This window comes from Hyla sarda, chromosome 1 (genome assembly GCF_029499605.1).
Source record: "Hyla sarda isolate aHylSar1 chromosome 1, aHylSar1.hap1, whole genome shotgun sequence".
Lineage (NCBI taxonomy): Eukaryota > Metazoa > Chordata > Amphibia > Anura > Hylidae > Hyla > Hyla sarda.
This window is the reverse complement of record NC_079189.1, coordinates 17,493,988-17,506,299: the sequence shown is the minus strand read 5'-3', so window position 1 is coordinate 17,506,299 and position 12,312 is coordinate 17,493,988. Positions and strand designations below refer to the sequence as shown.

The 12,312-nt window shown below is 44.5% G+C and overlaps 1 protein-coding gene across 3 annotated transcripts in view; it reads left to right on the top strand.

Annotated features, from left to right (window-relative positions):
- DYSF (dysferlin) overlaps window positions 1-11,976 on the top strand; it is a 438,078-nt gene extending 426,102 nt beyond the window's left edge. For all 3 annotated transcript variants that reach the window (XM_056552799.1, XM_056552788.1, XM_056552789.1), the window contains 5 exons: window positions 1-100; window positions 5,031-5,209; window positions 6,693-6,802; window positions 7,327-7,474; window positions 10,878-11,976. In XM_056552799.1, coding sequence (XP_056408774.1) covers window positions 1-100; window positions 5,031-5,209; window positions 6,693-6,802; window positions 7,327-7,474; window positions 10,878-10,916 — 576 coding nt within the window. In that variant the 3' untranslated portion in view covers window positions 10,917-11,976. The remainder of the gene's footprint in view (window positions 101-5,030; window positions 5,210-6,692; window positions 6,803-7,326; window positions 7,475-10,877) is intronic.
- Window positions 11,977-12,312: the final 336 nt, after the last annotated feature.

The window sequence follows — 12,312 nt, the reverse complement described above, 5'->3', positions numbered from 1 at the left end:
GAACATTTCTGGAGCGCGGACAAGACTGAGGATAAAATCCCCCCTAACCTCATCCTACAGATATGGGACAATGACAAATTCTCCTTTGATGACTATTTAGGTAAGAAGCAGCACAAGAGTAATACGGGCAGAGATGTAACTGAGGGGGGGATAGGACTGCAAATATACATACTTAAAGGGGTACTCCCGTGAAAAACTTTATTTTTTAAATCAACTGGTGCCAGAAAGTTAAACAGATTTGTAAATCACTTCTATTAAAGAATCTTAATCCTTCCAGTACTTTTTAGGGGCTGTATACTAAAGAGAAATAAAAAAAAGAAATGCACTTCCTCTGATGTCATGACCACAGTGCTCTCTGCTGACCTCTGCTGTCCATTTTAGGAACTGCCCAGAGCAGGAGAAAATCCCCATAGCAAACATATGCTGCTCCGGACAGTTCCTAAAATGGACAGCAGAGGTCAACAGAGAGCACTGTGGTCATGACATCAGAGGAAATGCATTTCTTTTTTGGATTTCTCTTTAGTATACAGCCCCTAAAAAGTACTGGAAGGATTAAGATTTTTTTTAATAGAAATAATTTACAAATCCGTTTAACTTTCTGGCACCAGTTGATTTAAAAAAAAAAGTTTTCCACGGGAATACCCCTTTAAAGGGGTACTCCGCTGCTCAGCGTTTGGAACAAACTGTTCCGAACGCTTAGAGACGGGAGCTTGTGACATCAAAGCCCCACCCCCTCATGACATCACATCCCGCCTCCTCAATGCAAGTCTATGGGAGGGGGCGTGGCGATGTCACGCCCCCTCCCATAGATTTCCATTGAGTGGGTGGGGCGTGACATCATAAGGGGCGGGGCTATGGCATCAAGAGCTCCCGGTGGCGACTCCAGCATTCGGAACAGTTTGTTCCAAACGCTGAGCAGTGGAGTACCCCTTTAAAGCATGCAATGTTTCAGCTGTATATGACCTTTTATGCTGAAATGCCAATTCTTTTAAACATGGGTACTGCTGATACATTGGATTGTATTTGAGAATGGATGTGGCCTCACAGATAAACAACAGTCAACTGGTTCTAAGGATTTTGGGTTTTCCGTCAGCAATATGAAGGCACTGAGCAAGTGTCTGGTGTGGGATGGAGGAATTGTTTGCATTTATTGTTAAAGGGGTACTCCGGTGGAAAATATTTTTTTTAAACCAACTAGTTCCAGAAAGTTAAACAGATATGTAAATTACCTCGACAAAAAAAAATCTTAATCCTTCCAGTACTTATCAGCTGCTGTATACTACAGAAGAAGTTGTGTAGTTCTTTTCTGCCTGACCACAGTGCTGACACCTCTGTCCGTTGCAGGAACTGTCCAGAGCGGGTTAGGTTTGCTATGGGGATTTGCTTCTACTCTGGACAGTTCCTGACACAGATAGAGGCAGAGGGCACTGTGGTCAGACTGGATAAAACAATATAACTTCCTCTGGAGCATACGGGAGCTGATAAGTACTGGAAGGATTAAGATTTTTACATACGTATATAAAGTAATTTTCTAATCTGTATAACTTTCTGGCACCATTTGACTTGAAAAAAATATTTTCCACAGGAGTACCACTTTAAAGGGGTGTTCCGGCACTGTAGAAATAAATAATATAGTTCTGGGGGCCTGGAGAAATATATAAAAAACTATACTTACCTACCCCTGGTCCTGCTGCAGCTTCGGTTCTTTTTTCTGCTCCACCGCCTCTAGTCTCTGCTTCTGTGTTGAGCAGAGGGCAACCAGAAGAAGAAGAAGCGGAGCTGCGGTGGGAAGAGTAAAGTTTTCCTTTGGGTTTTATCAGGCCTCGAGCACTACATATATATATATATATATATATATATATATATATATATATATATATACATATATATATATATATATATATATATATATACACTTTTTTTTTTAACAAAAAAACCATAAGACCCCTTTAAAATACATATTCAGGATAATTTGAGGATGCTGTCACATGTCCCTCTATTTGGTGTCTTGAAGAAGTGGTCTTCAACCCAGTCCTCAAGGCCTACTAATATTCTAGATTTTTTTCAGTTTCTTCAATGGAATAGAACAGAAACAATTCTAATTATAGGAAAAATTCTAGTTTAATTCAGTACTACAGGCAAATTTGTGTCCCCATATTATGGACAAGTGTCCACATTGTGGGATTGTTCACTCAGACTGACAGCATCATACATGCCCATTAGTTCAGATTATTGAACATGCAATCGGTGTAGGACATGGGGCTATAATATGGGGGCAAAAAATACGCTCAAAATATGCTCCTAAGGCACTAGTCAGATGCAGTTGTAGGGGCAAAAGTCAAACACTGGGAGTGACTGTACCTGACGAAGAAAGGGGGGTTCCTTCCGAAACGTGTTGTCCTTGCATGTTAATAAACACCGTTTGTTGTTTCTATCACAGTCCAAGTTCAGTCCCTTATGACCTCGGCGTGTGCCCAGGAATACCCCTCTTTTTTCTGGGTCTTCTACAGATCTTTTTCCAAAGTCTGGGAGTGGACATGGAAGGAATGGTGTCCTCTATCGGCACAGAATACTTCCTCAGAGGACTATCCCTACATTTATTTACGTGTATATAAATTTATTATAGTTTCCACCTTTGCCCTCGAGGGTTGCACACATAGATGTTTTCGGAGTTTCGGCAATACAATGTTAGGTGCAGGAAACCATATAGCGCCACATTTTTCCCATCTGTACACGAAGGCCATCTTGTTTAATTTACCCCAAAACTCTTTTATAAATGGGCAGAGGGTGTTTTGATACAAGGTCCTTTTATCTCCTGTCTCCTGGAGAATGAAAGCGATTGTATTCCATATACAAAGCCCATTACATAGCGTTCCAGTATGACATCAACAAGGAGCCCGGTTTCCTTTAACACTGGGCAGAGGAGAGGGCTGTGTGATTGAACAAGGCTCCAGAGGCACACAACGTGTGGCTTTTGCTGACAGAAGCTCCTTTAATGGCTCAGCCAACTTTTCTTACGCTATGACCATTGCCTACCATGAAAAAGACAGGCATTTTTATGGGAAGCCATGTCGACGGGATCCAGCACACATCTGGTTTATGTATAGCCGCTTATGTGAAGTTGCTTTGAGATCGTACCAAGAAATCAGCGCAGGAACAATATCAAATGTTAATTCCAAGCTAAAGTGATTGTAATTGAGGTTTCTCTAAACAATGGCATCACCGCTCTCGCTGCCTCCTTCCCTTTTATCCTTTCCTGAGCCAGAGCGATCTCAATGTCCGGAAGCCTAAGCCATAGAGGAGAAAGGGGGATCAGAGTGCTGAATCCTGGATCAGCATGAGGGTACTTAGTGTGGAAGTGGCCTTAAAGATAGGGCTCTTCAATTGGTGTTGGGTCTGTGCCACCACAACACTTGGTACAGGGTCTGTGCCAAACAACACTTGGTGCTGGGTCTGTGCCAACACAACACTTGGTGCTGGGTCTGTCCCACCACAACACTTGGTGCTGGGTCTGTCCCACCACAACACTTGGTGCTGGGTCTGTCCCACCACAACACTTGGTGCTGGGTCTGTCCCACCACAACACTTGGTGCTGGGTCTGTCCCACCACAACACTTGGTGCTGGGTCTGTCCCACCACAACACTTGGTGCTGGGTCTGTCCCACCACAACACTTGGTGCTGGGTCTGTCCCACCACAACACTTGGTGCTGGACCTGTGCCACCACAACACTTGGTGCTGGGTCTTTCCCACCACAACACTTGGTGCTGGGTCTGTGCCACCACAACACTTGGTGCTGGGCCTGTGCCACCACAACTTTTGGTGCTGGGTCTGTCCCACCACAACACTTGGTGCTGGGCCTGTCCCACCACAACACTTGGTGCTGGGCCTGTGCCACCACAACACTTGGTGCTGGGCCTGTGCCACCACAACACTTGGTGCTGGGTCTGTGCCACCACAACACTTGGTGCTGGGTCTGTGCCACCACAACACTTGGTGCTGGGTCTGTGCCACCACAACACTTGGTGCTGGGTCTGTGCCACCACAACACTTGGTGCTGGGCCTGTCCCACCACAACACTTGGTGCTGGGCCTGTCCCACCACAACACTTGGTGCTGGGCCTGTCCCACCACAACACTTGGTGCTGGGCCTGTCCCACCACAACACTTGGTGCTGGGCCTGTGCCACCACAACACTTGGTGCTGGGTCTGTGCCACCACAACACTTGGTGCTGGGTCTGTGCCACCACAACACTTGGTGCTGGGTCTGTGCCACCACAACACTTGGTGCTGGGTCTGTGCTATGACAACATTCCAGTTTAGAATAGCCCATGGCTTTTGTGGAAGACCACGGTAACATATATTTTTATCTTGGGTATTCCTCCATACTCACACCTAATATATTAGGCAGCAGACTATAGAAAACACCTGCACTCACCGTACCACAGGGGGCTCGAATCTCCTATTCGGACATGCCGGAGGACCTGGATCACAGAAGTGCGTGGGCGCTCAGAGGAGATTATCGGTAATTTCGCGCATCCTGGGCGAAATTACCAGTAATCGCCTCTGAGTGCCCACGCACTTCTGCGATCCTGGTCCACCAGCATGTCCAAATAAGAGCTTCGAGTCCCCTGCTGTACGGTGAGTGCAGGTGTTTTCTATAGTCTGCTGCATATAATATTGATTAAGGCTTTCCCTTGCCCTTTGTCCTAGGACCACCGGATACTCTTTGATGAGGGAATGTACCTGCTGCACTGCTATACCTACCCTGCTCACCTGTTATCCTCTAACTGTTTAATAACTAGCGGTGCCATCCCCGCTTTCTTTACAGACACCTTATATATTAGGGGTGATGGGCCTGAGCTGGGCCCTTGCTCCTTACAGGTCCCACTGGTGAGTTCACCCTTATCCATGAGTATAGTGCGGTCAGTTTTTGCTCCAATGTTCATTGTACGCTTGTCACAAACACCAATTTGAGCTCCTACACACTAGTGCCTTATGATAAATACATAGATTTGTTTTGTCCTTCTAGGTTCTGTACAGCTGGATCTGAACCGGATGCCAAAACCTGCAAAAACAGCCGAAAAATGTAGCCTGGACCTGCTGGACGAGTCCATTTATGATGGCAAGCTTGTGTCTCTGTTCGAGCAGAAGACAGTGAAGGGCTGGTGGCCCTGTGCGGGTGTGCAGGGTGACGAGAAGATTCTCGCTGTAAGGATTATTACTATATAAAGTTGGAAAACACATTTTTGTATTAAGGGCTTCCAGCTGATAGGAGGGATCCTCACTTCTTTAGTCAGAGCAGAGAGTGCCTACAAAAGCAAATATTTCTATTATGTTTATTAGCAAATAATGTAATACCTCACTCAGCCTGCGGAGGCTCTGCAGGGGAATTGAAGTCTCCAAGTGAATACATTTGACCATGGAGCATGCACCAGGTAGTCGCCTTATTCTTGGAGGAACCTTCTAACAAAAAGGGACTGACAAACAGGTAGTCAAGATAAGCCACCACAGTTTGTGATTATTATGGTCCTAGCCCCTGCTTGGCTTCCTATCTGGATGGCTACCATCGGAGCTACAAACAGAAGTGGTCATAGAGAGTTTTAGTCTATGTCCTCAAGCCATTGCAGAGGATCATTTTTAGCCTCTAAAAATGGTTCTTTTTCAGGGTCGAAAGCATCAGAAGTCTTCAGATGTTTTTTAAGCATGTTTTTTGCTTTTGGGCCCATTTTTGGCCTTCTTTAAAGTTTTTTTTTAGCCATTTTGACAACATTTTTTTGCTGCAGCATAAGCTATTGGTAATTTAAGGAACCTATTCTGGGCCATCAAATACAATTTGCAGACAAAGTTATGCGCACACTTAGACATTTCAGAGAAATCAAAGTTTGGAAAAGCTGCCGGGAACCACCTGTATAGGTGCAGGGGACAAGGCTCTAAAACACTATGATTTATTATGATTCACTCAGGCATTTCCCAAAGCATAAAGAATAGTGTTGCTCCAGAATATTTGCAATGCAGATTTTATTTGCGAATATTGCATATTCGCGAATATAGCACTAGATATTCGTAATTACGAATATTGTTTTTTTTTATTTTTTTTTTCACAGTACACATCACAGTGATCATCCCTCTCTGCTTCCAGCTTGTGTTGTGTAAAGAAGGCTCTAATACTACTGTGTGAGACTGGCGTAAGAATTTTCGCATATGGGAAAATTAGTATACGCTAATTTTCGCATATGCGAATTTTCACTTATGCAAATTTTCGCATATATACAAATTTTCGCACAAGCGAATTTGCGTTTATGCAAATTTTAACATATGCAAATATTCGCATATGCGAAAATATAACGCGAATATTACGAATATGCAAATTTAGCGAATATATGACGAATATGCGGCCATATATTCGCGAAATATCGCAAATTCGAATATGGCCTATGCTGCTCAACACTAATAAAGAATAGAGTGGGGCCAATAGAGACCAGGCTACCACACCATAAATGGAGCAATGGCCTTAGGTACAGTGACATAACCTTAAATGATTTTAAAAAGTACAGAGCACTGAGGTTCCACAGTCTTGGAAATAACTCAGTGCAGTATGACATGTCCATTGTGTTGCAGTGTAGTGGTTGGCACATGCATTGACTGAATATCCTTCAATCTTCTGCCACCATTTATGTTCACTGTCTTTCAGGGGAAGATAGAAATGACCTTAGAGATCATCAGCGAGCAAGACAATGAAGAACGGCCAGCTGGCCATGGCCGAGATGAACCAAATATGAACCCCAGGCTAGAGGACCCCAAGTAAGATCAATCGTATTTCAAAGTGTGACTGTATTAATATATATCAACTAACTACTAAGAGTACTGATGACCTTCTTGTGCTTTATGAAGTCCTCTAGTGCCTTTATTTTGGGTAATGGTGGTGGTCAGAGATCATCTTCCATCACCCAGCTATTATTCTCAAATAAGGTGGTGGTCCTCTTATGGAGGCTTGGAACCACCATCAGAAGGGTGGAAAAAAATTGGTTGTAAGTCAAGTGAACTTGATGTGGCCAGATATTACGTGGATGCCTGTTTACCTGATCACATAAGGATAGTCTCATCATTTAGGGGTCCAATACCATCAGCTTATTTTATAGTTGTCTATATTAGAAAAGGATGGCTTCTCTAAAGTTACAGATAAGACAATGAAAAGCTAGAAAATTGATCCAAACTATACATGGGGCACCATTGAGATCCTTGATCCAATATATTACCCACTAATGTCCACAAATATACATGTGTGTTAAAAAATATACAGTACGTTAAATACAATCTGGTTTCAGGCGCCCAGAGACGTCATTCTTTTGGTTTACATCTCCATACAAGACCCTGAAGTATATTCTGTGGAGACGATACAGATGTCTCATCCTTGTCTTCCTTATTGCCTTCATCCTGCTGCTGTTCCTCGGAATCTTCCTCTACTCGTTCCCGGTAAGATGCCGTTTCCTTTCTAAGATGCCATGGCTAACATGGTTCAGTGAGAAGCTGGTACCAGCTATCGACCGGAAGCTACCAATGTTATGGAGACACAAATAAGTTTAGTAAACCATATATACTACCCATATTGGTTGATTGTTGACATTGGATAAGCTAAGACCGGTTGAGGAACACTTATGGATCTGCATACGAGAAAAACAGTCACAACTTATATGACCATTTGTTATGGGGTTGATGTTAGTGGCTCGGTGACAATACATGAAGATAGGTACCATGTCGATACAGTAAGTTATCCTTCAAGATGACCACAGGACTCTCGTACTGCACAGTAGGAATTAATCTTTTCCTCTCCCAATATCTAATTTTATGCTCTGACTGCTTTACATTACATTTGGGAGAAGTAATCACCACCGCCAATCTCTCCTCTTCCCACAAAGGACAAATAAGAGCAGGACACTTACCTTATATATTTAAGCTGCCCATACATTTCAGATAACCATTGACCAACTCCCCCATACACATGCACGCTCAGCCGTGCCTGCATACGTTTTCAGTAGAAATAAGGGTAAATCATGTTGAACAAAAGGATCGGGCATGTTGAAATCGAACATGTCCGACCCAACTCTTTTCTCACATCTGCTGTGGGGATTTTGAAAAGCAGCATTAAAGTCAAAATGCACATTAAAGGGGTTATCCAACATTTTTCAAAAATGAATATCTCCCTCAGGCAGAGAAATGTTTTTTTTGAAAAAATGTATACTTACATATCCCTAGTCCCCTGCAGCTTCATTCTTCTCCGCCCGTTCCCCTGATCTTTTGTCTTCTTCCTGCTTCCGAGATGAGTGCCTGATGTAGGGCCTGAAAACAGACAATCCCTGGCCATTGAGACATTGCTGCGGTCAGTTGGCAGGTCCTGCAATGTCTCTTAAACAGGAAGAAGACCGGGGGACCGGATGGAGCCGAATGGGAACTGCAGGGTACGAGGAATAGGTAAGTACACATTTATTTTTTTATTCCTTTTTCTCGATCCCAGCGAGAGATACATTTTTGCAGTATAGCACCGTAAACACCGTATAGCCCCTTTCAGTAGCAGCTGATCCAGCATAAATCGATACGTATGGATATAAATCTAATGTGTGTGGCCAGCTTAGATATTTGTACAAAATTCAGCGATTTTTATAAAAAAAAAAACTCTGATCTTGTGAATATGAAAGTTTCATCTGTGTGATCTTCTCCAGTTCATCTGCAGATGTATAGTTGCCTCCTGTTCTTACTATTTTCCATCTTACTCACTAGATGGAGCTTTTTAACCGGACATTAGAAGTGAATCATTTATATTCTACATTACTGTATCCAATGTGAATTGCATGCGCACTCTGTATTGTGTGACAGTGAAGCCACGCTCTGTATAATACGTATTGGCTCTCCTACAGAAGGAAGAAAGCTGTCTCTATAAACCCAGGAACAAGAGATACCCATCTGTATTGTTTCAGGGTCCTTGTCCCTCATCATTATCTGAATTAGGGGATATTCTTTTCTTATTTTTTGACTCTGATAAAAGCTTATGTCCGGGCATGCTGGGAGTTGTAGTTTTGCTGGGAGTTGTAGTTTTGCAACATCTGGAGGTCCGCAGATTGAAGACCATTGCATAGGAGGTAATACTCACGTGTCCCCGCCTCTCCGGACCCGTCACCGCTGCCCTGGATGTCGCTCCATTGCTGTCGCCGTGTCCCCGTCGCTCCGGAACGTCTCTGCTGCCGGCCGGGTATCCTCGCTCTCCGTCGCCGCCATCACGTCGTTACGCACGCCGACGCACGTACGCGACGACGTGATGACGAGGAAGGAGAGCGCCAGCCATACAGGGGATCCCTGAACGGAAAAGACACCGAGGAGGCAGGTAAGGTCCCTCCTGGTGTCCTGTAAGCACTAACCCGGCTATTCAGTCAGGCTGTTCGGGACAGCCCGACTGAACAGCCGGGTTAGTGTCACTTTCCCTTCAGACGCGGCGGTCAGCTTTGATCGCCGCGTCTGAAGGGTTAATACAGGGCATCACCGCGATCGGTGATGTCCTGTATTAGCCGCGGGTCCCGGCCGTTGATGGCCGCAGGGACCGCCGCGATAGGGGTGTATTCGCCGTATAAGACGCACCGACTTTTCCCCCCCAGTTTTGGGGAAGAAAAAGTGCGTCTTATACGGCGAAAAATACGGTAAGTACTGGAAGGATTAAGATTTTTTTAATAGAAGTAATTTACAAATCTGTTTAACTTTCTGGCACCAGTTGATTAAAAAAAAAAAAAGTTTTCCACCGGAGTACCCCTTTAAGGCTCTTTAGGTCAGGTAGCATTAGAGATACTTTTTTTTCCCCTTCTGGTGAAGAGATCATTTGCATACCTTTACCCAGAGAGCATTGCCCGGCTTATAAATCTACCCACACCAATGGGAAACAATCCCTCCCCCCCAGTATGTACTGTCTTTTAGTTCCATTATGGTGCAGCCTTCCCGGTGTCGGCATGGAGGAGCTTTTGTACCTGATGAAGAGGCACTGCTGCCTCGAAACGCATTGTATGTAGCTTAATGAAGAAGAATTTTATTCCACATTTCTGTCTGAGATTGGATTGCGCCATCACCCGTTTTTTGGCTGACGACTACTTGCTCAATCCACCAGAGGTGGCAGTAGAGAGAATGTAAACCATCGCACATGTGTTTACACACGCAAGCAATACAATGCCCTATAATACATGTTCTGGTTCACAGTACCCATAATGGATTAGACACACTGTAACGAATCTCCTTCCACACGTTGACCAATGCCTTCCGTAACAGTATGGGTACGGCAAGCCTAAGACACCGGCATCATCATTTCCAGTCTTCTAATTTATACTAAAGTATATGTGAAATGGATCGCTACCGTACCCGGTATCAGATGAGTATCTGTCCCCTCCTGATTAGGTATCTGGATCAGCATATGCTCGAGAGAGAAAGAAATCACTCGGACACGCAGTTCAGATGAATGATACTTCCTGTATTTTGAAGCAATTCCAAGGTTTTTATAATCTTGTAACAACGTGCCATGTGCAAAAACCAATACGTCATGAATACATGTCCTTGTGATTGGTTTCTTCCATCTGCAGGTGTTTCTTGTCCATCACGTGGCCTTATCATCCAAGGTGTAGATCCTGTTCGGGCGCCATCTTGAGACATTCTTTCAAAGTCGATGGGAGGGGGGAGTGAGTTAGCGAGTGGCCTTTATTTTAGCAAGCATATCCTGAAATAGACATTTTAGCTCATCCACCACATATGGATCAGTAGGTTTACCATCTGCTTTAGGTTCTGTGCTTGCTATGAATATCCGCTGATTCGGGCTTATTTTTACACATTTTTTTTTAATCTTTTCCAGAACTATGCTGCTATGAAACTGGTGAAGCCATACAGTTAACCTACTGGAAGACGAGCACGTGCTGAACACTACTGTGTACAATCTGAAATCTGATACCTGGACATCATATGCGCCTGCTGTGCGGAATGTATTATAGACACAACCCCACCCTACTGTGCTATCAGTATTTATATGTAAGGTCCATCTAGATCACACACTATTGTTATACGGGTCAACCACCTTAGCAGTCTATATAGGTGGGGCTGGGATGAATGCAGTGTACACGGGCATACACATCATCCTCAACTCCATGAAACTCATAGTTTAGAGTGAATTTTATTGAATTTATTGAAATGGCAAAACTAGACATAGCTATGCATGGGGAAGTGCAGATGGAAGCTTCTGGGCCTTGTTGGAAAGCTTGAACTATGGACCATCATCTATCTAGCATGGTTTATCATTGGGTCTTCTCCAACCCTCAGCGCTATGCAACTACTCCGCCATGGATCTATGGTTAAGATCCTGTAAAAAATGTGTATCTTCAAGTTGAGGTCATCTCCGACCTTGACCTTCTTAAAAATAGGTGTGAAACAATATTTGTAGCTGCAACCAGGAAGGTGGGAAAATGGCAGAGCCCACGGTGGAACCTTAGTTGTTGTAGCTTTGCGGGCTCCAGATCTCCACCAAGGTTCCCACCATGGGATACTAGAAGAATGATCTTAACCACGTATGGATCTTGCAGTAAATGAGAGGGATCCAAAGGCCGATGTAGACCATTGAGGATTATGACTGATAGGAATATGAAAAGTCACCTGACTTTAAGGGGTACTCTGCCACTAGACATCTTATCCCCTATCCAAAGGATAGGGGATAAGATGTCTGATCTTCGGGGTCCCGCGGCTGGGAATCCCCGCGATCTCCCTGCTGCACCCGGTGTTCATTTAGAGCATCGGGTGTAGGCCCTGAGGCTCGTGACTTCACGGTCATGCCCACACTCCCATAGACTTGCATTGAGGGGGCGCGGCGGTGATGTCACGATCGGTGTGTGACCGTGATGTTTTGAGCCTCCACCCAGCTGAGATCACGAGGGACCCCAGCAGCAGGACCCCCCCCCCCCCCCCCCCCGCGATCAGACATCATATCCCCTGTCCTTTGGATAGGGGGATAAGACGTCTAGGGGCGGAGTACCCCTTTAACCCTGGATTGCTGCTTCATATCACCCTCTGTAGGCAGCAAATGGACAGAACTTCTTCAATTAAAAGTATTTCCTTAAAAAATCTGATTAACAAAGCAGTAAGAGATATTGGCCGACCTTAATGTCCTCTGTCCATTAGTTTGTTGGCAATTGGGAAAAAGACTATGAGACAGACTTGATGTGAGGGACACAATGCCCAACAATCCAATGGAAACGCCAATGCTGTTGGGCAGGAGAAACCACCGCAACTCAAGTGACTTC